Source organism: Thalassophryne amazonica, chromosome 20, assembly GCF_902500255.1.
Source record: "Thalassophryne amazonica chromosome 20, fThaAma1.1, whole genome shotgun sequence".
NCBI lineage: Eukaryota > Metazoa > Chordata > Actinopteri > Batrachoidiformes > Batrachoididae > Thalassophryne > Thalassophryne amazonica.
The window spans coordinates 38,863,268-38,890,992 of NC_047122.1; the positions used below are offsets into that span (position 1 = coordinate 38,863,268).

At 40.9% G+C, this 27,725-nt stretch overlaps 1 protein-coding gene across 3 annotated transcripts; it reads left to right on the plus strand.

Annotated features, from left to right (window-relative positions):
* Nucleotides 1-562: 562 nt before the first annotated feature.
* recql4 (RecQ helicase-like 4) lies at nt 563-27,078 on the plus strand. Of its 3 annotated transcripts, XM_034161032.1 has the most exons (29): nt 563-879; nt 2,034-2,067; nt 2,180-2,271; nt 2,384-2,530; nt 3,631-3,806; nt 4,668-5,374; nt 5,408-5,679; nt 5,772-5,854; nt 7,027-7,126; nt 7,422-7,587; nt 7,898-8,008; nt 11,478-11,636; nt 12,516-12,608; nt 14,366-14,502; nt 14,609-14,692; nt 15,152-15,340; nt 15,469-15,651; nt 15,762-15,963; nt 17,055-17,248; nt 17,963-18,046; nt 18,580-18,717; nt 18,856-18,981; nt 20,459-20,720; nt 20,879-21,008; nt 21,964-22,130; nt 25,532-25,709; nt 25,949-26,102; nt 26,199-26,307; nt 26,892-27,077. In XM_034161032.1, exons 1-29 carry the CDS (start codon nt 796-798, stop codon nt 27,011-27,013), a joined length of 4,683 nt encoding a protein of 1,560 aa, XP_034016923.1. In that variant the 5' UTR covers nt 563-795; the 3' UTR covers nt 27,014-27,077. The 3 variants fall into 3 exon arrangements, with proteins under 3 accessions (XP_034016923.1, XP_034016921.1, XP_034016922.1); XM_034161030.1 differs by having other exon boundaries at nt 4,668-5,679; nt 26,892-27,078; XM_034161031.1 differs by having other exon boundaries at nt 4,668-5,679; nt 11,481-11,636; nt 26,892-27,078.
* The last annotated feature ends 647 nt before the right edge of the window (nt 27,079-27,725 follow it).

Here is a 27,725-nt window from a genome sequence, read left to right on the forward strand (position 1 = left end):
TCAACATAGCTTAAAACAAAATCTCCTCAGGTAGAAGGCTGACAAACCACAATACAAGGGTGCGCTGCTCTATGTTGTGTGACACAGCGCAGTGCTGCTCTTACAGACAGAGAGTAGACTTTGAATCTGTGTGCGCAGCAGTCAGTGCGTGCGGGAGAGAAAAAAAGCTTGATTATCGATCTTTTTACATGAGGATTGTTCAATATCAATACCAGCGTTGGTATCGATATTAGGATCGATCCGCCCATCTAGTTTAAATCATACTCTCAACATCAATGGATACCATGAAACCAGTCAGTGTTAGAGATGCAGCTGAGCACGTGTTACTGACACGTGTTACATATAGACAAAGAGGAATTCTATTAGACGATATCAGAGCGCTAGGACTGACCAGCTTCACAATGGAGGGATTACTTTCTTTTTCTACACTTACACCACCAGTTTGGAAGCATGTTTGCATATATAAAAGGAAAAGGGTTATTGCTCCACGCCCAAACAGTTGATGGCGGTAATGCATCATATCGGTGTACAAACCACAAAACATTAGACAGAAGAAGACGAAAGCGGGAAATTCCTAAACACAGAGTCGGTGATGCTGCTAGATTTCGACTTTAATGAACGAACTGTTGACGTTTATAAAAACTTTATCGGTGGAATGAGGAGTCAGAAGTTTTCCGTGCTTACGGAATCGAGGACGACCCAAACTAATGGTTTCTGAAGGCGGAGTCTTCGCTAATGCTAAGCTAGCTGTGTACATGTAGCTGTTTCCTGCGTTCGGGTTCATGTAAAAACAACATGGATCGTTACGACAAGGTGAAGATTCTACTGAAAAACTGGGAGCAGAGTTTTGTCAAAGAGCACCAGAGAAAACCCACCAAGGTGATTTTGAAACATCTCAGACCTGACAAACGGCAACAAACTTTTACAGCTTCATGTTACTGCAGTTTTTTGGGTGCTTACTATCTATTAATTAGCCTTAATTTATTGATTGATTAAATGTATTTCGTAAAATAGGTTTAGAATAAATAAAAAAATGACCTTTTAAAAATAAATATATCCGATAATCAGTGTAGAAAAATTCATTAATCCTCCAAAAGTTGATCAGATAAAGTTCTAACGGTGTGTCTTGGTCATTTGACATGATTTATTAATAATTCTTTTAAATATTGAAATGATCTGATTTCAGCTTCTTAAATGTAAATAATTTCAGGTTTATTTTAGTAATTTACTCCTCTCTGGCAGTAAACTGAATCATTTTTGGCTGTCGACATTAGGAGACATTTGAAGAGATCATATTTAGTTCTGGAAAACACTTAGTCGACAGTTTTCACTGTTTTGTAGAATTTTATGGACCTAACAACTAATTGAATATTTTTCTTCTTTGATGGATTTTTAAATAACCCTTAGTGGCAGCCTTGTTAATATTATTATTGGCAGTCTCAGCTCTTTGAAATTAATGCTTCTTTTTATATAATGCCTTTGGGGTGGGGTCATTGCTAAGTAATTTTTTCCCCCACCTTTTAAAAACTAAATTTTGGCTCATTTTCTCATACTCCCACATCAGAAGCCATAGAATTGAAACATTGTGTTACTAGAGTGGGGTGATTTCACCTGGGGTGAGTTTGCAGTGGGGTGACTTCACTTTGAACTGTTTGCATGTTCTCCCCGTTTCTGAGTGGCGTTCTTTTGGGCACTCTGGTTTTATCCCTCTTTCAAAAACATGTTTATTTAGGGTCTGCTCCTTTCTCTGCCCTTGACCAAAGCAGCATCTCTACATCTGTAGTTGGTTCCCAGGTGCTGGACTGTGGCTGCTCCTCGTGTTTGGATGGTGTCTAACTGTAATTATGTTAGGTTAAATGCAGAGGGCAAATTTTGTGGTATAATGACAATAAAGGCCTTTTTTTCTAGAGCTTTTCATGTTGTTTCTATGATTTAACCCAAAGAGAAAAGTGTCAGTTACTTCCAAGCATGTATTACTTTAGCTCGACTTGATAACTGTTACCGGTGGTGCTTATGATGTCCTGTGTTTCTAGGACGACATTGACCAAGCCCCTGAGGAGACCAGGAGTATGTTCAGCCCATAAATTACTGCATATAAACAAATATAAGTTCTTGATGATACTATTCATACAGTAGAATTTTTGGGGACCCAAGAATGTGTTTTGTATCTATAATCAAGATCTATATAAGGAGTACCGCAGTCTGAAACAAGCCAGAGAGATAAACAGCAGGTCCAGTGGACACACTGAACAGTGCAGGAATACACTGGAGGTACTTGACAATCATTTTTGTATGTTTCTGCAGAAGAAAATGTCAAAGTATATTAACATGGACTTGTTTAACAGCTGCATTTGTGATGGATCATGCTGTTGTCTGTATTTAGAAAGCTGAGTGTTGGGGTGCACATTTGAATCGCACTTCCTTGCCGGCATCTTCTCCCACTTTGACACCTCTGGACAAAGACAAACTTAAAGCCTCTGCCCAATATTATGGCCTGAAACTTAAAAACAACCTGTCCACACTCAGTAAGGTGAGACACTCTCACATTGGGCCTCATGTATCAACGTTGCGCACTTGTGGTGTAAATTTCCGTTGTAAATTTGAAGTACACCAAAGTTGCCGTGACATGTATCAAGCAGTGCGCACCTGCCTATTTGTGGCGTACGCCCGACATGACCTTGATAAATGCGGCGGGTGAAAACAATCGTAATTATAATGAACACGCCCATAAATATTCAGACTCCACTTCAGACACACCCTCATTTCATGACATGGAAGCCAGGAAGACGGCAAAGAAAACGAACTTCACCAATCACGACGCGTGCCAATAGAGCGTCAAAAGCGGCCGTCGTATTAATTGTTTTGTAGTATAATAAAAAAAGTGTTATTCTCTTTTCACATGTCAATAATTCTTGACGTGGATATTTGCTAGCTCAGTTAATAAGACACGCCTTATTTTTCAGATTTCTTTATTTTTTAAATTTATTTCTTTATTTATTTTATGTTAACAAACGAATGGAGAAAACAAAACCTGATTGCAGCACGGGCGAAGGGAATGACAACACTACAGTTGTAATTATCAATTCCATTGTCTAAAACGATCACACCACATAAAGTTAAGCTCAGCGCTGCTCTGGCTCCAGGCTCGAAGTCTGGAGAAAAAGGCGAGCAGCGCTTTCTTTGCGGTCAGCGCTGTGGCCACGGATCGTGCTCCATAGACCAACAGTCCCGCAAAAGCGGGATTTGTATTAATTATTATGTAGTATAATCAAGAAAGTGTTATTTATGTAACATATGCATTGATTTGTATAATGGCACTGTTTATCATGTTGATCATTTTCATTTTTATGTGGATTCCAGTGCTGGTTCATTTTGGTGTATAATTTACACCACCTCCCGACTTGGTGTATATTTTCAGCGCACCGTACGCCAATGACCACATTGATAAATGTCAAGTAGCGCAGCCATTTTGGCGTACACGCCATATACGCTCAAATATTGCCGTATGCAACGTTGATACATGAGGCCCATTGGCAGGATAGAGCGACAGACTGGTCATAAATGATTAAATTTCTTTGAATTTATAATACTACAATTAATTAATAAATTATTTTAATTTTTTTTAATTAGGAGCATCCAGTCTCATTGAAGAAACCATTTATTTCTGGTCGGACGCCTGTAAACCTTTTGAAGGATCGACAGGCTGAGAAGAGGGGCAATCCAGTTTCTGAAAGTCCTGAATCTGTCACTCATATATTGAGCAAGTACAAGTCTTGGCCATCTCACTCTAAGCCTTTCTCACAGAGGTAATTGAAAAGATTGAAGAAATGAGACCATGATATCTATATTTATGTTACTACATCTCTTGGGCAAACTGTATTGTACCTGCATTAATGGTAAATGTCCACCTGCTGGTGATATTGCTCCATTTGAAGAACCTTGAGTATAGGCTGCTGCCGGACACCAATGACCAATCTGTTGCTTATATTAGTAGATACTAGCACAAGCCCCTTGAATAAATCCACTCTAATATAGCCAAAGTTCCCCAAAATCTTTGAGTACATTTTTTAAATGAATTTAATGAAATTTATAAAGTCTCTCAGTTAACAATAGCGAACTATTGATAGTATTTATTAATATGAGTATATGAGTATGAGTAATAAATTTGGCTATAATCTGTTGAATCATTATTCTTTCCTTGGAGAAATTGTTGGGAAAATATTGAGAAACATGTTCCAAGGTCCTCTTAAATTATGTCTTTTTAATCCATTTACAGTTCATAATTGGTAAATACTGTCATTGTGTTGCAGCACTTTATTTTAGTAACGTTAGTCTTTACATAATATGTTGTGTAATTGGCTTTGTGCTAGGTTGGTGTTTGGTGCAATGTCATATTGCTGACTTCACATGTAACTTACATCTAGTATAGATGTACATTATATACTTGTCAGGTTTCAGCAATGGTTACCCTGCCAAAATAACTTAAATCTTTGGCAGTTTTTGGGAGCGTATACAGATCAGTTACATACTCCACATATTGATTTGTATTTCAAACTTTTTTTCATTTTTAAACAATGCAACAAGAAACATTGCTGTCACATTTGAAGTTACCCGTCCACGTCACTACGCATAGTCTTGTTCACCTTTAATTGTGCTCATGTTTGCAGAGTGAAGAGTTCTGATGGGTCTCCATCTTCACAAGCATCACATCCTACAGAGCCAGACGAGCCGTTTCAACCATTTGAACCAGCGTCTTGTGATGGATCTCTAAATGTTGCCCCAAGTTACAGTCATAATGATGCTGGTACTGAGGGTGTTATTACTCCAGGCATTACCTGTGAGAATCTCCACATTTTCAATCAGGATCATTCGCCAGTCAGATCCGCTGCCCTGCTGTCATCACTACCTTCTCCACGTAGTGAGGCAGGTCAGAGAGGAGATGCAGCAAGATTAAACAAAACTGAAGGACTTTCAGGAGACATGAAATTAAATGGTATCATATTTAATGGGAGCTTAGATCCTACAGGTTCTGGAACACTGGTTGGACTAAGAGGAAGCCCACAGTGTGTAGGTGGTTTGGGAGGAGGATTAGAAGGTAGGGGCATCCAAGGAAAACCTAAAGTTAGCAGGCTGACTTTACTGGACAGAAAGTGGCTTGAGAGGTGTCAGGTGTTTGGGGAGATGGGGGCGGAGGAGAAGCCTGGAGCAGGAAACCAGGTGACTGAAGGAGGAAGAGGAAAAGCAGAAATAGAAGAAAAGACAGAGACAACAGGCTTGACAAGAAATGAAGAGTCGAAGAGTATTATTGAGGACAGAATAGTCAGTGATGATACTCCAAAGCTACACCGCACTAGAAAAAGTGAAGGGAAGGAAGGTATGGAGATGAAGGAAGGCAAAGAGAAGGAAAGTCAGCTTGTACCACAGCCAATGCCACACGACGGCGAGAACGGGTTGAAATCCAAAGATACTAAAAGAAGAGGCACAAAGAGACTGAGAGAAGAGGAGGTGACAGAGGAGGAGAGAGGAGTGAGTAAGAGGCAGAGGAAGAGCAAAGAGAGAGAGCAGAGCTCTGATGTAAACTCCAAACCGGCTGAAAGAGGAGGCAGGAAAAAGAAATCCAACAAAAAGAATGTGGAACATGAAGATACAGAGGAGAAAGAAACTAAAGTACCAGAAAAGGTAAAATACACATACTGTGGTGTTATTGCGTATACATTTTTTTTAATGGGAATGCAGTAATGATCACTAAAAACAGATTCACTCCGATCAAGGCTCCACAGGAGAACTTATTAGGAGAAATCCAGGAGGAATTTGAAGCTAAAAGCCGGCATCAGTCGCAGCCTGCCAGATTCAGGTAAGACTGCTGATAATTCATAATTCTTGAGTTTTGTGTTAGCAGTGCTCACTTTAATTTATGCTAACATGTGGCATGTTTGTGCCTGAGAATCAGAAGGTCTCCATGGAAAATACAAACAAAAAACATAAACGCAGTGACCCTTGCATTTATTTTGACTTCTATATTATTGTAGACTGTATGAACCCAAGATGTTTCTGGTTTTGTGTTTTCAACTTCATTTCATATGTTAATAAACATACATTCCTGCATTTTGGGTCTGCAACATATTGTAAAAAAGATGGCATTATAGGGATTAAATCATTTTTACAGCCAGTTTTCTTGAGACAAATTAGGAAATTGATACATGAACATTTCCACATCACTGAGTATGTCTCTTGTACTTAATTTACATCAATCATGGAAAATATGTGTCAAGTAGGTGGTTCTCAAAATTTGATTGACCATGCAGGAAGGAGACTAGTGAGGGAAGCCACCAAGACACTGATGACAACTCTGAAGGAGTTACACTCTTCTGTGGATGCGATTGGAGAAATTGGGAATGGTGCAATATTTGGGGTGCAAGGTTCTCACCAGGATTTTTTCACAGCATAGGGGGAACTTAGCAGGGCATAGCCGCATGAGGAGCGTTGCAGGTGAGAGTATTGAGGGCCACTTTGTGTTGCGAACTGGGACATTAAATAATGTGCAACATCCTTTAAAAAAGGGAAAAATAAAACAGAACCCCCGCCTTGCTGGTTAAATCATAGCATAGGGGATCCAAATCACAGCATAGGGGCCCCCTATGCTCAACTGCTCTGGCGAGAACTCTGAGGTGGTATATTCCAGATGTGGACTATATCGGGATTTATGCAAGTTTCAAATGTTAGTGGCTGTGAGATTGACAACTGTCCTCAAATGATCTTTTTTTTCTTCTTCTTCTTTTTTTTTTGTAATTTCTGCATACCCTATGTTCCGGTGTGTATGTCACAGAACCTCTCAAAGTAGTTAAAAAAAGTGACTTATACTCCAGCAAATACTGTATGTATTGTGTAGTGGAGATGAGTGGCTGCAGCCTTCATCCATCAAGCCTGTTTATTGTAAAGAGCCAGTGCCGTCAATAGCAGCGCTCCATTTGGTTTTAGATTGATTTTTGCTGCTGGAATGTGTCAAGATTTTCTTTATTTCAACAGAAGCATGAAAAATGCAGAGGGCAACTTTGTGAAGATTAATCTGAAGAAGAAATCTCACGTCAAAGGATTTGCATTAAGAGGGGTGGCATTACGTAAACAGGTGTGTTCTGCATGTGTGAGGTTGTTTATAATCAGTGAATGTTAGGAAAATTGGGATGAAAATATACACCAATCTCAGCCTCTTGCTCACTCACTGTCCACACTTTTCTGAACAAATGTGTCTGCTGAAGACGATGCTAAATATAAAAAGCACTTTTTAAAAATCTTTTGTTTTGTTGTAAATTAATGTGCTGAAAATTTAAATAAGGCTAACGAAGAAACTGTGCCATGCATCCACTTTAACCATTGCCACCAAGACCTGTTGGGCTTAAAACAGGTGTGAATCTGTTTTCCAGATGTACATGCAGAAATTTCAGCTGAAAGGTGAGCGTTTTGGTGGAGGTGGCAGTTATTATGGTAGAGGACGACGAGGTGGATTTACAGGTGGATTTGGTCGCCATGGTGACACCTGCTACAAATGTGGAGGGGTTGGACACTGGGCCGTCGACTGCAAAGGACGAGGTAACTCACAATATATCACATGCACACAATGCAAATGTCTTCATACATGTTCAGATTAAATTAAATCTTCATCCCTCACAATTAGTTTTTTTTAATCAGTTAATTAATACATGAAGCTGAGCCATGCTAATAACACATGCGCATTACATACACACTGCAACATGAGTCAATGTAATGTGGAGACATGTTCGTTTAGTGAAAACTGCTGCACCTGAAGGCAGAGAAAGTTTTGTTTGCCAGATCTTACATGTCATCACATTTGACTCCATATTATTCTGCTCACCAAAACATCCAACTTTATTTCTTGTAGCCCCTCCACCTCCTGTTTGTGTGGACAAGCCAGAGGAAGACAAACCATTTGAGCTTCCCACCCTGGAGGAGGTTGCCAGGGCAACAGGAACACTGCGAGAACAGCCACTTGGTATGCCTGGTATTACTTTTGTCACATCCTGCTTTGCACCTTTGTGGATCATTGTTTGTAATACTGTATTTCCACAACAAGGCTCTTGTGCATGGTTGCCCCTTGGCTGAGTGGGCTACTGAAGTTTGGTGACATTCACCTGTTCTTTTTGTGAAATGGCTCAGTAACATCATGAAAACTGTATCAACAGAACAAGCTGTGGAATGGTCATTATAATAATGTCAGTGATGCATGTGGTGGTGAAGAAGCCTATTGAAGATTTTATTGCCTCAATCTACTTTTTCAGGGAAATTGCTTGTTTTTCAGTCACCAATCTTGTTGTATAGCCGAGGGATTCTAAATGGTGTACGGGATACTGTTTTGGGAATGTATTTTAAATGTTGTTAAATAGGGGTGCACCAATCAGGATTTTTTAGGCCGATCACTGAAATTATGATCTTCCGATACCGATCAAGTACATATTTGGATCATGCCCAAAATAAGAATATAGGTCTAATGTATAGGACTATTTTTGCATTAAAACTTAATGATGAAAACAAAAAACATGCATTCAAATAAAGACACTAAAATAAACTGCCACCTTTTGTTTTAGTACACTGACTTTGTTCTACCAGCAAGCGTTTTTTTTTTTCCATGTTTCATGTTGCTCAGGTTACAGCCTACAGAGAATACATTGAGAATGTAAAATACAGCCCTCATTCTATGGGGTTAAAATTCTCATTAATATTTGTAAATGCACACAGGGTGATCTACAAATAATCATTGATTTGCAAATGTATTGAGATATCCACAAATGCAAATTTCATATTTGTAACTTGTAAATTGGTCTTTGCAAATATAAAACTTAATTTGTTAAAAAAAAAAGAAAAAATTACATTTGTAAAACTGGAAATTGTATTTGTGAATTGAGTTTCAGCATTTGTGGATCACCAATTACATGCATTCATCGCTTTCCTCTGTGACGTAATTTTGAGACATTCTTTTTGTGAAATCCACAGATCCACAAACAAATGCCTACTGATTCACAAATACACACCCACGCACACTGGATATCCACTAGATGGAAGTGTGGTTCCATTCATTACACAGCAGTCTATTTAGAGCTCTCGGAGCCATTTGACTCATTTTGACTTCTGATATGACCTGGACGGACATGGACTACATTAGATGATGGCGACTGCTCTCCTTGTCCGTCCAGCTCATATCAGAAGTCAAAATGAGTTTACGTCACAGAGGAAAGCCTGTCATGACAGGACCAAGCACTCCCTGCGCTACTGCCTGCACTGTTGTGATCGGTCCTTTTGATCGGCGCATTTTACCGATCAAACCGATCAAGGCGTGATCGGCCGATAATGATCGGTGCCCCTCTATTGTTAAACTCTTCTACTACTCTGATGCCCAAAACGTCCTCTTTGAGATCACCAAAGGCCATCTTATAAATGTGCAACTTGTCTTAATGATGAAATGTTCCTTTCAGAAAAGCCAGCTGCAACATTCTCAACCTAAATTAACTGCATGTTCATCTAAAGATGAATCTTAAGGTTGGATGGTTTTCATTTGATCGATATGCAAAATATGATCAGTACTGGTTGTCATACATGTATCACTTTATTTCTTCAAGTCTTGATGTGTTGCTGCAGTAATCATTACAGCTTCACAGCACTAGAGCCTGCTGAAAAATGTTCAGTTGTACTGTCACAGATATTTGTTTTTGTGAATACTCTTATACGAGGTCTATTAGAAAAGTATCTGACCTTATTATTTTTTTTCAAAAACCATATGGATTTGAATCACGTGTGATTGCGTCAGACAAGCTTGAACCCTCGTGCGCATGCGTGAGTTTTTCCACACCTGTCGGTTGCGTCATTCGCCTGTGAGCAGGCTTTGAGTGAGGAGTGGTCCAGCCACCTTGTCGTTGTTTCATTGCCAGGAAATGGCGGAATGATTTGGGCTTTTTTTTCCATCAGACTTTTTTCACAAACTGTTAGAGACTGGCAGCTGGAAACCATTAGAAAAATTTATCTGGCTTTCGGTGAAAATGTTCCGGGCTTGGTAGAGAATAAGGAGTGTTACTGTCGCTTTAAGGACGGCCCCCAGCAGCTGTGGGGCACGCCGCGTTCTGAAGCCGCCATCGACAGGCTGAGCGACCATTTCATTTCTAAACGGATGGCTGTCTGGATCCATGACCATCGTGTGCCATTTCTCTGGACTCAACCATTTTCCGGCAGATTTCACTTTTAACAAGAGATTTTGTCATGGAAAGCCGAGCGGAGGCTTCGCGCGTCACGACCGATTTTCTGATGGAGCAAGACAAAGGAACACCTCCGTTTCAGTCTCACAGGACGGCTTTGAGATGGCGTTCAGACAGCTGTCGGTGGTTTTTCCATCGAGTGATTATCCGAGAAATTGTGGATGTGCCTGGACATGCCAGAACATGTCCCGTGAGGCTTCATCACGGCGTTGCTGTGCGCCATGCGGTACCGGCGCGATGCGCGAAGCCTCCGCTCCTCTTTCCATGACAAAAACTCCTGTAACAGTGGAATGTGCCGTTCATTTCCAAACTGGACACTGTGTTTTATCCGGGACGTCGTCTGACTAGCACAGGAATTGTGAAAAGATGTGGACATCAGCACTTTTTCGGCACATTGAGACAGACATGCGGAGGAATTCCGCGTGTCGCGGCAGTGCCGCATGGTGCACAGCAACGCCGTGATAAAGCCTCACGGGACATGTTCTGGCATGTCCAGGCACATCCACAATTTCTCGGATAATCACTCGATGGAAAAACCACCGACAGCTGTCTGAACGCCATCTCAAAGCCGTCCTGTGAGACCAAAACGGAGGTGGTTTTGTCTCGCTCCAGTAGCGAATCCATCGTGATGCGCGAAGCCTCCGCTCGGCTTTCCATGACAAAATCTCTTGTTAAAAGTGAAATCTGCCGGAAAATGGTTGATGTCCAGCTCTTGTGATAACCAGAGAAATTGCACACGATGGTCACGGATCCAGACAGCCATCTGTTTAGAAATGAAATGGTCGTTCAGCGTGTCGATGGCGGCTTTGGAGCGCGGCGCGCCCCACAACCACTGGGGGCCGTCCTTAAAGCGACAGTAACACTCCTTATTCTCTACCAAGCCCGGAACATTTTCACCGAAAGCCAGATAAATTTTTCGAATGGTTTCCAGCTGCCAGTCTCTAACAGTTTGTGAAAAAATTCTGATGGGAAAAAAAGCCCAAATCATTCCGCCATTTCCTGACAATGAAAATCCGACGAGGGGGCTGGACCACTCCTCACTCAAAGCCTGCTCACAGGCGAATGACGCAACCGACAGGCGTGGAAAAACTCTCGCATGCGCACGAGGGTTCAAGCTTGTCTGACGCAATCACACGTGATTCAAATCCATATGGTTTTTGAAAAAATAATGAGGTTGGATACTTTTCTAATAGACCTCGTACATGTGTGTTGTTGCAGTAGACCATGTAAAGGAAGATCCGCAGAGACAGGACAGAGTGGACAGTAGCCATAAGGACGATCAGTTGTTAAATGTGATTCGCCCTGATTATGAACGCCCTGCCCCTCCACCGCCAATGGAACCACTTTATGATCTTAAAGATGACGGGAAAGTCCAAGGTAAAGACACAATACACCATTTGATTGAAACCACACCTTTCTAATTCTGTTCCATATTTTCCGGACTATATGTTGCGCTGGAGTATTAGTTGCACCTGCCCAGAATGCATCATAAAGAGGAAAAAATATGACCCATGTGTATAAATCACATTTAATTTTGAAGTGTGGTGCTACTCCATGCAACAAGAAGCAAAATTATTTTAATCTGCACATTATTTATTTATTTATAACTAACAACTGCATTAGAGATCAGAAGCTAACAAGCTTATTCTGTGAGACACATAATGCGAGTAAGCTAGTTCTTGTCACCACTGAACAGGTGATCATAGGTGAGGCAAACATGCGGTGTAATTAAAATTTAGAAAACTCAATGCATTATTTATTTTGTAATGCAGACATGTATCACATGTTTGGCTTGCTGGCCCACCATTGCTGTTCTTGTCACACAGTCCAAATAAGTGTTTTTTGGTATATTCCCTCTTTTCATTTGAAAGTATGGTCTTTCAGTTTGAGAGCATGATTTCTTAAATATACTTGTATTCCAAGTTGCATAACCGTTTTCATTCAGATGTTGTTTTTGTTTTACGGCAGTAGGCATCCAGTTTAACGTTGTGCTGCCACCACCTCTTGTTCAGGACTGTGAATCATAGTATCTCATTCAGTATACAGGAGCAGCTTGTCATGCTTGCAGATGGTCCCATCTAGTGGCCATATATGATAATGCACTATCTTTCCATATATAAATTATTTTGGAATAGAAGTCGCAGGATCTCCCAAACTATTGTTAAAAAAACCTGAGACCTATAGTCCAGAAAATATGGTAGATTATGAATAAAACTAATGAGATGTGTGGTGTTTTTTTGTGTGTGTGTGGGTTAGGGACACCTACTGAGGTGTATGCAGCTCTGAGAGAACTTGGCTATGAGTCGTTTAGACAAGGGCAAGAGGAAGCCATTATGAGGATCCTGTCGGGTTTGTGCACCTACATATGCTAAATCCAGTAACAGTATATTTGTGTATACACCTCTGTTTATCTACAACCCCTGGCAAAAAGTATGGAATCACCGGCCTCGGAGGATGTTCATTCAGTTGTTTAATTTTGTAGAAAAAAAGCAGATCACAGACATGACACAAAACTAAAGTCATTTCAAATGGCAACTTTCTGGCTTTAAGAAACACTATAAGAAATCAGGAAAAAAAATTGTGGCAGTCAGTAACGGTTAGTTTTTTAGACCAAGCAGAGGGGAAAAAAATATGGACTCACTCAATTCTGAGGAATAAATTATGGAATCACCCTGTAAATTTTCATCCCCAAAACTAACACCTGCATCAAATCAGATCTGCTCGTTAGTCTGCATCTAAAAAGGAGTGATCACACCTTGGAGAGCTGTTGCACCAAGTGGACTGATATGAATCATGGCTCCAACACGAGAGATGTCAATTGAAACAAAGGAGAGGATTATCAACTCTTAAGAGGGTAAATCATCACGCAATGTTGCAAAAGATGTTGGTTGTTCAGTCAGCTGTGTCTAAACTCTGGACCAAATACAAACATGGGAAGGTTGTTAAAGGCAAACATACTGGTAGACCAAGGAAGACATCAAAGCGTCAAGACAGAAAACTTAAAGCAGTATGTCTCAAAAATCGAAAATGCACAACAAAACAAATGAGGAACGAATGGGAGGAAACTGGAGTCAACGTCTGTGACCGAACTGTAAGAAACCGCCTAAAGGAAATGGGATTTACATACAGAAAAGCTAAATGAAAGCCATCATTAACACCTAAACAGAAAAAAACAAGGTTACAATGGGCTAAGGAAAAGCAATTGTGGACTGTGGATGACTGGATGAAAGTCATAATCTGTGATGAATCTCGAATCTGCATTGGGCAATGTGATGATGCTGGAACTTTTGTTTGGTGCCGTTCCGATGAGATTTATAAAGATGACTGCCTGAAGAGAACATGTAAATTTCCACAGTCATTGATGATATGGGGCTGCATGTCAGGTAAAGGCACTGGGGAGATGGCTGTCATTACATCATCAATAAATGCACAAGTTTACGTTGATATTTTGGACACTTTTCAATTGAAAGGATGTTTGGGGATGATATCATTTTTCAAGATGATAATGCATCTTGCCATAGAGCAAAAACTGTGAAAACATTCCTTGCAAAAAGACACATAGGGTCAATGTCATGGCCTGCAAATAGTCCGGATCTTAATCCAATTGAAAATCTTTGGAAGTTGAAGAAAATGGTCCATGACAAGGCTCCAACCTGCAAAGCTGATCTGGCAACAGCAATCAGAGAAAGTTGGAGCCAGATTGATGAAGAATACTGTTTGTCACTCATTAAGTCCATGCCTCAGAGACTGCAAGCTGTTCTAAAAGCCAGAGGTGGTGCAACAAAATACTAGTGATGTGTTGGAGCGTTCTTCTGTTTTTCATGATTCCATCATTTTTTCCTCAGAATTGAGTGATTCCATATTTTTTTTCCCCTCTGCTTGGTCTAAAAAAGTAACAGTTACTGACTGCCACAATTTTTTTTTTCCTGATTTCTTACAGTGTTTCTTAAAGCCAGAAAGTTGCCATTTGAAATTACTTTAGTTTTGTGTCATGTCTGTGATCTGCTTTTTTTCTACAAATTAAACAACTGAATAAACATCCTCCAAGGTCGGTGATTCCATAATTTTTGCCAGGGGTTGTATAGTCTGCTGTTCCTTTTCTGCAGGTCTTTCTACCCTTGTAGTCTTGTCAACAGGGATGGGTAAATCATTGTGCTATCAGCTCCCAGCCTATTTATATGCACAGCGTTCAAAATGCATCACCCTGGTCATTTCACCTCTTGTCTCGCTTATGGATGATCAGGTATATGTAGAACCAAGGTAACATTCTTTTTATTGCTAATTGTAGGTGAATAACTGGGAATAAATATGGTCTTTTACTGTTGTAAATGTTTGCCCTGTGTGTGCAGCTTTCTGGGCTGCCTGCAAAACTGCGGGCAGCTTGTATCCACTCTAATATGACAATGAAACAGAGAGAAGCTACAGTTGAAAAGGTAACACACACACACACACACACTCACTCATGTAAACACCAGAATGTGTGTTTTCATACAAAAGTCAGAAAGTAAGAATCTGCTACAAACCCTGCTTGGTTTACTTGACTTCCCCTCCCTCCTTTTTCTGTTTTTATTCTTAAAGTCTACAATACGTTTCCAGGAATAGTTGAGTGCCACACGTCAAGATTGTCTCCGTTCATTATTAATTTTTTATTAAATTTGCGACCACTACAATTTTCCCCAGTGTCTCACGTTTTGTGAGAAGCTGTACTTAGAGGTTTATGCCAAATCTTTGGCTTATCACCACCAGCCACATGTATTTTGGTAACAGTGACACACATTTAAATATTGCAAATTGGTGTCATTGCATAGAAAAGTGGCCTGAGCATCAGTGTGTAGTCACAGTATCTCCTTTGATCAGTTATTTTAAACACAGGTCTGTTTTTTTCCTTCCAGGTGAAATCAGGTCAGGTGTGTGTGTTGCTCCTGTCTCCAGAGGCCCTGGTTGGTGGAGGAGGTTCAGGTTCAGGGTGTCTGCCTTCTGCACATGAACTCCCTCCTGTGGCTTTTGCCTGCATAGATGAAGCTCATTGTGTGTCAGAGTGGTCGCATAACTTCAGGCCATGCTACCTGCGGCTCTGTAAGGTCGGTGATTGTTAGACGCCAATTTAAATTAGGCTGATGTTGCAGCACACTGGACACTCTGATATATCGGGCTAGCTCGTATTCATGATCAAGCAGTGACAAGTCTCACAGATACTTTGTTTTTGTAGGTACTGCGGGAGCGTTTGGGAGTACAGTGCTTGCTGGGACTCACTGCTACAGCCACGTTGTCCACCGCTTTGGACATAGCTCGACATCTGGACATTAGTGATCAAGATGGAATTGCAGTGAGATCTGCAGCAGTGCCTCCAAACCTGCACTTGTCTGTGTCCATGGACAGAGAAAAGGATCAGGTATTTTATTTTTAAATGCATTGACAATTGCTGGTATTAAATGCACTTTTAAGTAATATGTTTTTGTAATTCTTATTTTGGTTCTCTTTTCTGTTATTTGTCTTTCTAAGGCTTTAGTGTCTTTACTGAAAGGTGATCGTTTTGGTTGCCTGGACTCCATCATTGTTTACTGCACCAGAAGGGAGGAGACTGTTCGTGTGGCAGCACTGCTTAGGACCTGCCTACAGGGGGTGCTAGTAAAGGAAAACTTCCAAATTACAGACAACAGCCAGACACAAAGCAACCCCATAGGACATAGAAAAAAAGAGTTGGGTAAGTGTGTACTTGTTTGGATTTTTGTTTAACTTGCTGCTTTTCATGTTTTAGAATTAGAGAATTCTGTTTATTTTTATGAGGTCTGTTAGAAAATTATCCGACCTTTTTATTTTTTGCAAAAACCTGATGGATTTGAATCACCTGTGCTTGCATGAGCCAACCATGAACCTTCGTGTGCGGAAGAGGTGGACATCCACTGTGGTACATTCCACTGTGAAAGAAGATTTGGCCATGAAAAGAGTGGCGGTGAAATTCTTTCCTGAAGCCTCTGACGGCGGAGCAAAAGCGCCTCCCTGATGAAGTGTCACAGGACATGCTGTGACATGCCCACCTCTTCCACAGTTTCTCGGATAGTCACATGACTGAAAAGCCACCGAAAGCCGTCTGAATCTTCCGAATGGTGGAAGAGGTGGGCATCATTTTTCGGAGTCCAGCATGTCCTGTGAGACTTCAATACGGAGGTGCTTTTGCTCCGCCGTCAGAAGCTTCAGGAAAGGATTTCACCGCCACTCTTTTCATGGCCAAATCTTCTTTCACGTGGAATGTACTGAAAAAGTGCTGATCTCCACCTCTTCTGCAATTTCTCAGATAGTCACACAACGGTCCCGCATCACCACAGCGTTCACTTTGGAAATGATCTGGTCATTTCTGCATGTTGATGGCCGACCTGAGCGTGGCTCGCTCTCCACTGTTGTGCGGACGTCTTTAAACCGGTTGTACTGCTCCTTAATCTGTGTGATGCCCAAAGCATCGTCACCTAAAGCCGTCTGACTCTTCCGAATGGTTTCCACCTGGCTGTCGTCCAGTTTCTGGCAAAATTTGATGCATTCGCGCTGCTCCAGTTGTTCCGCCATTTCCTTGCAAAGAAAATCCGACGAGAGACTACACCCATCCTCACACAAAGGCTGCTTACCAGCAAATGATGCAATCGACAGGCGTGAAAAAATTCACGCATGCGCACGAAGGTTCAAGGTTGGCTCATGCAAGCACACGTGATTCAAATCCATCAGGGTTTTGCAAAAAATAAAAAGGTCGGATACTTTTCTAACAGACCTCTTATTTTCATACAACCCTGTCTCTGCATTCAGCACGAAAGAAGATACGTAAACCGCTAAAATGGCAGGCTGAGTCGTACCATGCTGGCTTGTCGGCATCAGAGCGCCGTCGTGTCCAGAACAACTTCATGTGTGGGGAGCTCAGAATCGTGGTGGCCACTGTGGCCTTCGGCATGGGTCTGGATAAATCTGATGTCCGTGGTGTCATTCACTACAACATGCCCAAGGTACGAATTGGTGCAACTTTACTAAAACTGGCTGTTTCATGTGGTTTTGTGATGACAGTAAAACAGTGTTGCTGCTTTTTCTCACAAGTTTTTACATGTACTGTGTTTTCTAAAAATGTGTCATAACAGGAAAAAATCATATTAATCACCCCTTTCTATAAGTCACATTTATTTTTGAAATGTGGTTGTACTGATTCATGCAACAATAAGCAAAAATTATTTTGTGTCTCATTATTTATTTCTCAAAAGCCGCATTTGTAAGCGGAACCTAACAGGCTAATTAATCCCACTATACCAGGCACAACAATTCAAGAGGAAGCTAATTCTTGAAGCCACTGAGCAGACGTTTCTGTCTGTTGTGTGGATTTGTTCAATATATAAAATGTTTGGAAATTCTCTTATAAAAGATATTAGCTTAGTCTAGCTATAATGCTTGTTGCAGTTCTTGCTGTGTCACATTGTCCAAACAAGTGGAATGCCCAGTAGCATGAAGATATATATGTATATATGTGTGTGTCACTTCATAATATACATAAGTCCCTGGGAGCATTGTTTTCTTGAGCACATTTCACGAATGTCTACTTTATTTGATTGTGAGTTTCCAAGTAATTGTCTTTTGACGTGTCAATTAGTGATGGTTGCGCTTGCATTTTCACAATCCTCCTCCTGCCTTTAACTGTTGTTGTTGTTTTTTTTTTTTTTCTTTTTCTTCAGAGCTTTGAAAGCTATGTTCAAGAAATTGGGCGGGCAGGTAGAGATGGAGGACCAGCCCACTGTCACCTTTTCTTGGATCCTGAGGTAAAAAAAAGAAAAAAAAATTGTAACCATTTGTTGGCTATGATATTCACCACAGCAGAGCTGGTAGAAATCTGCATGTTTGTTTGTTTTTTTCATAAGTTTTACACCTGATGAATTCTTACTCAGTAACTCGGGGAAATATTGCTAAAAATCCAGCTTCCATGTTTGATGTCGATCACCAAAATGACATCTTGAACAATAAACATCCAGCACATTGCTGCCAAAACTGTCAAATCTTTTGATTTAAAGAAACATGACCACACCTCTTGCTGCTGTTCTGTTTCTTCAGCATATGTGTTCAACGTTATGCCAGCGTGGAAAGTAAAGTAAATTCTGTTGCATAAAGTGGAATAATAAAGTTGGACTTCAGTCACGTGAAGCTTCTTGGTGCAACTTGTGGATTGGCACCATAAAAATAAACTGAATTGAATATGTCATACTCAATACTCTGCATGATGGTAAATTGTACCTTCTTGATGGCGTCACTTGTACAGTCTTTGCTGTATTAATGATTTCGGTCTACGCCTGCACAGGGAGCTGACCTTCATGAGCTGCGTCGTCATATCTATGCAGACACAGTGGACTACTACACCGTAAAGAGGCTGGTCCAGAAAGTTTTTCCCCCATGCAAATGTAAACTGATACATCAAAGGCAACAGGAGCTTCATGAGGTGACTCCATTTGTCTCTTTAGTCTAAATACTGTTTTAATCAGTGGACTTAGATTGGGAACCACTGCTTTAGACCCATGGGTACACTATTGCTTTCCCTTGAGTGAAATAAAAAAATAAAATGTCTGTGTGTCTGGAGGATGTTGAAGACTCTGAGCTTCTGGGCGTGATAGATGTTTGTGACCGTGAAAGCACTGAAGAAGACATGAAACAATCCACAGATCAAACTCTCCACACAGACGTACAAACAGCTTCTGCTGCAAAGGTAATTATAAAATGAAAATTCACATGGATGCTTATTCGCTGTCTTTGGACGGATTTCTGTCTTTTTGCAAAATCTCGCCGTCTAAAAGAACTAGCAAAACATTAATTTTTGTTTCCTCAAATCCATACATGTCAACCTATATGGATTGTCTGTAAATTATACGGGTTTTTCCGAGTTTCAGAGTCATACGGACGTACGAATAAAGTCTTACGGATATTCAGGGTTTGGTCTGCAGCGGGTCTGTAATCAGCCGTTTCTGCAGCGCGACTCCACTTTGATGCGTGAGCCATTGAAACACAATGCTTCGAACCACTGGCTCGTGGTTCTTTGATTCGCTGCACTTCAGAAGCGGTAAATCCGTTTCTTAACTCCTCAAAGCCAATAAAATATCGTGAGTCGCTTTTGTGTGGATTAAAGTCTAACTAACTGGGACTCTTGTCATGTTGTAGTCAAGAAACGAGAATTGTCCTCCGTTCCGTTGACACAAAATTGCAGCTTTAAATAAAATGACCTCTTTCCAAATGCTGTAATACAGAAAATAAACTACAATCGACTAAAACGTTTTTTTTTCTTCCCAAAATGAGACGTCCTGTGTTCTTTATGAATTAAACTGATGCCGACATACAGCACAGCCCGCTGTAAGAGCTCAGCTCAGATATATGGAAAGACATTCATGCCAAAATGTCTGAAAGGAAATACTTTTGATAAAAACTACAGATTTTGTTTATTTCTATTTATGTCCAGAGATCAAGGATCCACCATGTAGAGTTTATGTCCAAAGTTTAAGGATGCAGTGACAACACCTTTTGGCAAATTGTAGCTCAACTTTCAGGTCTCCTTTTTAAGAAAATCCTCATAAAATCAACAATAATAATATTAGACCAAACAGAGCTCTGGTTTTAGATCAGAAAAGTATCTGTATCAGCAGATATCCAAATTCAGGTAGCAGGATCGGATCGGAAGTGAAAAATTTTGGATCGGTGCATCCTTTGTTTGCAACAAACGGACTTCTTGTTGATCTTCAAGAGATTTTACCACTCATCCAAGTGTTTTCTTCCGTTTTCATTTATTTTAAATTGAAGACGTTCCCTTATATAATTATGCTATCGTTGAAAAGGTTTTTGAATAATAAAAAAATAATTTTATTTATGCGGCACTTTAACTCCAGCAAATTGCTTCATAAACAAACACAAAACCCCCGCTGTCACTAGTTGATTAAAAAATGTAAATAATGAATATTTAAAATCTCAGAATGCAGTATGGCATTTAATTTATGAATTGGAAATGATTTGGAATGATCAGCCAGAGTTGTCTCAAAAATGTTATTCACATTTGTTTTGGCTTCATAGAAATAAAGCAAACAACTGTTTAATCTCCCCCCCCCCCCCCCCCCCCCCCCCAAGAAAAAATCATAATATTTAAAAATGATGATAGAGGTAATTTGAAGTCATAAGTGAGTCTGTGCTTCTGTTGCAAGGTTTTGCCGCCTCCTAATGTAGACGAGGCGTCACTGCAACAGAACGAGAAAGATAGAAAAGAGGAGGGTGAGAAGAAAAAGATGCCAATGGGAGCTGATTCTTCGATAAAACATCAAGACAAGCATGGGATGGACACTGGTGATTGGATGAGGGATGATGGAGTGGAGAGCAGTGATTGGCCAAGGGAGCGAGTGTGTCACACCCATGAGAGAGCAATTCCCATCCAACAGACTTTGGAAGCTCTTGATATCACAGAGGAAGGTAAACATAAGGTGCTCATGGACATTTATTCAGTCGTTTTCTGTACCTGTTTTTTTTTTTTTTTTTTTTTTTTTTTTTTTTTTTTTAGTACTTTTGAGTAGAAACCAGTTTATATTCTTCTGTCATAGAGAGAATAATGATTTGTTTGTCTCTGTTAGGTGTGGAGACATTACTTTGCTATCTGGAGCTGCACCCCCAGTCTTTTGTGGAACTTCTGCACCCCACGCTTTCTGTGTGCAAAATCAGCTGCTACAACGGACCAAGACAGCTCCATAAAATCACTAAAATGTATGAAATAGCAAATTTTCATCTAGTTTGTGGAGAAGGGCAAAAGAGTTTGATGCACCATGTTGTTCTGAATGTAACATCTCCATTACACCACAATTCCCATTCTCATGACATATTTGTTGGAAAAAGAGTTTTATACCCCAACTTTATTTATTTAAAAAAAAAAAAAAAACAACAAACACACTTCCTTTGTTTGAAAATGGTGCTGTTAAAAAGACATAGTATGGTCTGCCCCTTCAACTGTGTACTGACCCACTACCACTTTTAGGACCACAGTTAGCTTTTCTGACTGTTAGTATTTTTAAGATACTTAATTTAGACTTTGCGTCTTCTAGCAATGTCACATTGTATTCCTTAGGTGCTTGAGAGTTGTTTGACTCTGCTCCATTATCACCATGAGCTCAGAGTTTACATCATAAGTTCTCAGTTGCAGGTTAAATAGCCTATTTTGAGCTGCTTTTTTTTTTTTACAGCGAACACTGTGCTTCTGTCATACAGTAAGCAAGTTAGAGCAGCATGTTCTTTCAGCCCTGGGAAGCACACTTGTTTCAGTTATTTTGCAACACCAGGTGTTGCTGATTTATATGAAAAGTTAAAGTCTAGACCAGTGATGTACAAAGTATTCCAGAAAGGGCCAAGATGATACAGGTTTTCATTGTAGCCACTGACTCCAGCAGGTGATTTCACTGATGAACTCATCCTATCTGCTCAAAGTGATGTTAATCAGGGAAGTCACCTGCTGGAGTCAGTGACTACAATGAAAGCCTGCATCCTCCTGGCCCTTTCTGGAATACTTTGGACACCACTGTTCTAGACCCTGAATATAACATTCCCCAGCTTGTCTAACTGTGTTTTTAGGAGGAGGAGGAGGAGACACATGTTCAAAACAATACTGTATTTTTAAATGTTGTTGAGCCTTGGTCATCTGACATTATAAACTGTTTTTTACTTTCAGCTGCCCGCCTGTTGCTGTGGTGCTGGCTAGAAAGAGGATGGCTGGTGAACGAGTGGAGGTGTGTGACCAGCTGGAATTTGACGTTGTTGAGGTAGCGGACACGATGGGATGGGAGCTTCCGCTTGTGAAGCGAGGACTTAGACAGCTGCAGTGGAGTGCTGATAGAGGTGTGTGTGGGTGCACTACTGGGAGAAAAAAAAAAAATCCCCTAGATGCATCCAGAAAGTATTCACAGCACTTCACTTTTTCCACATTTTATGTTACAGCCTTATTCCAAAAATGGAGTAAATTCATTTTTTCCCCTCAGAATTCTACGCACAACACCCCGTAATGACATGATTTTTTTTTTAAATTTTTTTTTATTATTTTTTACAGATTTATTAAAAATAGAAAAACAAAGCAATCACAGGTACGTAAGTATTCACACCCTTGCTCAATACTTTGTTGATGCACCTTTGGCAACAATTACAGCCTCAAGTCTTGAATATGATGCCACAAGCTTGGCGCACTTATCTTTGAATGGTTTTGTCCATTCCTCTTTGCAGCGTCTCTCAAGGTCCATTGGGTTGGATGGGGAGCATCAGTGCGTAGCCATTTTCAGATCTCTCCAGAGATGTTCAATTGGATTCAGGTCTGGGCTCTGGCTGTGTCACTCAAGGACATTCACAGAGTTGTCCTGAAGTCACTCCTTTGATATCTTGGCTTAGGGTCATTGTCCTGCTGAAGGAGGAACTGTTGCCCCAGTCTAAGGTCAAGAGCACTCTGGAGCAGGTTTTCATCCAGGATGTCTCCGTACATTGCTGCATTCTTCTTTCCCTCAATCCTGGCTAGTCTCCCAGTTCCTGCTGCTGCAAAACATCTCCACAGCATGATGCTACCACCACCATGCTTCACTGTAGGGATGGTGCCTGGTTTCCTCCAAACATGACACCTGGCATTCACGCCAAAGAGTTCAATCTTAGTCTCATCAGAGCAGAGAATTTTGTTTCTAATGGTCTGAGAGTCCTTCGGGTGCCTTTTGGCAAATTCCAGTCGAGCTGCGATGTGCCTTTTACTAAGGATTGGCTTCTGTCTGGCCACTCTACCATATAGGCCTGATTGGTGGATTGCTACATAAATGCTTGTCCTTTGGAAGGTTCTCCTCTCTCCACAAAGGAATGCTGGAACTCTGACAGAGTGACCATCAGGTTCTTGGTCACATCCCTGACCCAGCAGCCAGCTCTACGAAGAGTCCTGATGGATCTGAATGTCTTCCATTTAGGGATGATGGAGGCCACTGTGCTCAATGGGACCTTCAAAGCAGCAGAAACATCTCTGTACCCTTCCCCGGATTTGTGCCTTGAGACAATCCTGTCTCAGAGGTCTACAGACAATTTCTTTGACTTCATGCTTGGTTTGTGCTCTGACGTACTGTCAACTGTGAAACCTTATATGTAGGCAGGTGTGTGCCTTTCCATATCATGTCCAATCAACTGAATTTACCCCAGGTGGACTCCAATTAGGCTGCAGAAATGTCTCAAGAATAATCAGTGGAAACAGGATGCACCTGAGCTCAATTTTGAGCTTCACAGCAAAGGCTGTGAATACATACACTCAACAAAAATATAAATGCAACACTTTTGGTTTTGCTCCCATTTTGTATGAGATGAACTCAAAGATCTAAAACTTTTTCCACATACACAATATCACCATTTCCCTCAAATATTGTTCACAAACCAGTCTAAATCTGTGATAGTGAGCACTTCTCCTTTGCTGAGATAATCCATCCCACCTCACAGGTGTGCCATATCAAGATGCTGATTAGACACCATGATTAGTGCACAGGTGTGCCTTAGACTGTCCACAGTAAAAGGCCACTCTGAAAGGTGCAGTTTTGTTTTATTGGGGGGGATACCAGTCAGTATCTGGTGTGACCACCATTTGCCTCATGCAGTGCAACACATCTCCTTCGCATAGAGTTGATCAGGTTGTCAATTGTGGCCTGTGGAATGTTGGTCCACTCCTCTTCAATGGCTGTGGGAAGTTGCTGGATATTGGCAGGAACTGGTACACGCTGTCGTATACGCCGGCCCAGAGCATCCCAAACATGCTCAATGGGTGACATGTCCGGTGAGTATGCCGGCCATGCAAGAACAGGGACATTTTCAGCTTCCAAGAATTGTGTACAGATCCTTGCAACATGGGGCCGTGCATTATCCTGCTCAACATGAGGTGATGTTCTTGGATGTATCGCACAGCAATGGGCCTCAGGATCTCATCACGGTATCTCTGTGCTTTCAAAATGCCATCAATAAAATGCACCTGTGTTCTTCGTCCATAACAAACGCCTGCCCATATCGTAACCCCACCGCCACCATGGGCCACTCGATCCACAACATTGACATCAGAAAACCGCTCATCCATATGATGCCACACACGCTGTCTGCCATCTGCCCTGGACAGTGTGAACCGGGATTCATCCGTGAAGAGCACACCTCTCCAACGTGCCAAACGCCAGTGAATGTGAGCATTTGCCCACTCAAGTCTGTTACAACGACGAACTGGAGTCAGGTCGAGACCCTGATGAGAACGACGAGCATGCAGATGAGCTTCCCTGAGATGGTTTCTGACAGTTTGTGCAGAAATTCTTTGGTTATGCAAACCGATTGTTTCAGCAGCTGTCCGAGTGGCTGGTCTCAGACGATCTTGGAGGTGAACATGCTGGATGTGGAGGTCCTGGGCTGGTGTGGTTACACGTGGTCTGTGGTTGTGAGGCTGGTTGGATGTACTGCCAAATTCTCTGAAACGCCTTTGGAGACGGCTTATGGTAGAGAAATGAACATTCAATACACGAGCAACAGCTCTGGTTGACATTCCTGCTGTCAGCATGCTGTGTGATAAAACTGCACCTTTCAGAGTGGCCTTTTATTGTTGACAGTCTAAGGCACACCTGTGCACTAATCATGGTGTCTAATCAGCATCTTGATATGGCACACCTGTGAGGTGGGATGGATTATCTCAGCAAAGGAGAAGTGCTCACTATCACAGATTTAGACTGGCTTGTGAACAATATTTGAGGGCAATGGTGATATTGTGTATGTGGAAAAAGTTTTAGATCTTTGAGTTCATCTCATACAAAATGGGAGCAAAACCAAAAGTGTTGCGTTTATATTTTTGTTGAGTGTATATACATGTGGGTTTTATTTATATATATATATATATATATATATATATATATATAAATTTGTGCAAAAATCTCAACATTTTTCACATTGTCATTATGGGATTATTGTGTGTAAAAGTTTGAAGAAAAAAATGAATTTCATCCATTTTGGAATATGGCTGTAACATGAAATGTGGAAAAAGTGAAGCACTGTAAATACTTTCCAGACTAACTGTAGGTAGTCTCCCTGAAAATAAGATTTGTCAAAACATTTAGAACTGTAAGCTGTTTGTCTTAATCATCAACCACATGTGACAACATAATAAAAACAGTTTAAAAAAAAAAATTGATGGTGCATTCGGTCTTTAATTTTTACTGTCACAGGGAAACTGTTGGATTTAATTATGACGTGTAACTGCTTCTCAGGTGGTGGACGCAGTGGCGTGCATGTGGAATTCTCCTCACCCTCCTTCTACTTCCGCTCACATGGTGATCTAAGTGATGAGGAGATGGACAGAGTGTGCCGGTTCCTGCATAATCGAGTGCAGGAACAAGAGAGAACACAGCTGTACCAGCTGACCGCCTGCTTTAAGTCCTTCAAGAGGTACACAATGTCTTCAAACATGTTTTTTTTGTTTGTGAGGTTTCCCGTGCAACCTGTGGAAGGAATGAGTGCTCCATGCAGTGCTTTGGTCCATTTTGCTATTAGATTTGTTTTCAGCACGGTGGTTCGAACTTTTGCCTCACAGTTAAAGGTTTGTGGGTTTTATTACCCACCACCACAGTGTTTTCTGTAAAATATGCCTCGACCTGCTGTATTTAATAGAAAGTGCTGTGTTTCAGTGTGGCATTCCGCAGTGTGTCGTCCTGCCTTGATGCTTTGGATGAGCCTCGCAGTCTTCAGCTGAAAAACCTTCTGGCTGAGTACTTTGACAGGAGGCGAGACAGATACCTCACGCTGTCACTAGAGGACAGTGAACACCTTGATAAATTTAAGGTAACACTTGTTTTAAGGAGTTCTGGTTGGTTTTCATCTGTACTGTATTTTTTATTTTTTTAAGGCTGAATGTTGAGTTTGTGTGTCTGTCTGTAGCTGTGTGACTTCAAGGATCAGATCAGAGCAGATGTAAGAAGTTTTCTATCCAATCGAAGTGATGAGAAGTTCTCCGGCAGAGCTGTTGCAAGGATCTTCCATGGTATAGGTGAGCCTAATCAGACGCTTGTCTGCATAAAATAAGTTGCATTGAGTTTTGGGCTGCACGTTGTTGTAAAAACTGACATTTTTTTTTCCATGATACACATTTAAATATGGAAATATACCAGAATTTTCGCCATATGACTTTAGTAGCTGGGTTTGGAGAGAATCATTCTTGAATGTTCAGAGTGATTTTGTTGAGAAATTGATGTACACAGAAAAAGAGTCACTTAAAATGCTTTCATCCTTTCTGTATCTTTCTTTGCAAATGGCATCCACTTTGATGTTTTTGTTCATCGGTCATTTTCAGAACAGTTCCTGTGACAGTCAAATACAATGCAAAAAAGTTGACATTTCACAATAAAAGTCTTACACATTTGCTGCTATTGACCAGCAAGAAGTTCCGTTGACTTGGGCGTATTTTACAGTAAAATAGTTTACAGGATCAATCTTTTGAGGTCATTTTTTGGGGATGGTTGGCACACAAGATGAGGTCCCTTTCCTAGAAACTTCCATCCCTCAAGATTACCACTGACAGGCACAGACAAACACCAGGGTTCACGATAGCTTGTGCATGCGTCTGTGTTTCAGGCAGCCCATGTTATCCTGCTCAGATCTACGGCAAAGACAGACGCTACTGGAGAAAATACATCCAGTTTGACTTCAACCAGCTCATCAGACTGGCCACGCAGGAGATCATTCAGTTCAAGTGACAAAACGCATGCACACACTGAGTCCACATGTAAATTTGCTTTGGTTCAGTCTGTGCAGAAAAGATTTTGCCTCACCTCATGATTAACTCCATCATGTTGATTTTTTTTTTTTGTACATATCTGTAATAATGTCTGTTGTAAATTTTTTTTTATGTAAATAAAAATGTATTGTCTTAGCTTGGTGTTGCAGTGACATTTATCGCCCTTTGTGCCCACGATAGTGCAGCAGGAGGCGACATACAAATAATGGATGGTAAGGGGTCCAACATAGAGAAATATTGGATGATGAAAAGTTATATTGGACGACGCCTTGTCCAATATAACTTTTCATCATCCAATATTTCTCTATGTTGGACAACTTGCCATCCATCAATAATGTTCTCCACCCCCCACCCAAATTAAGCAAACAACAAAGAGTCAAGTAAATTAGATCAATTTATTTTGTTGTGAAAGGCATATGATTGATTCTGATGCGATGAATGCTTCTAAAACGTCAGTAGCGTGCTTGTCTACCTTCTTAGTGGCATCCTTCTTTTTGGCATCCTTGGAGTTCAATATTTTCCACCAGTTCCTCCTCTGTGAACTTGGCAAACCTCGCTGGCAGACGATTTTCTGCTGTTGTTGACATGTTTGCCATTTTTTTCAACCGGCGTCTGTCAGCTAGTTCCTGACCTTAGTATGCCGTGCTCTGATTGGCTAGCTGTTGGCAGTA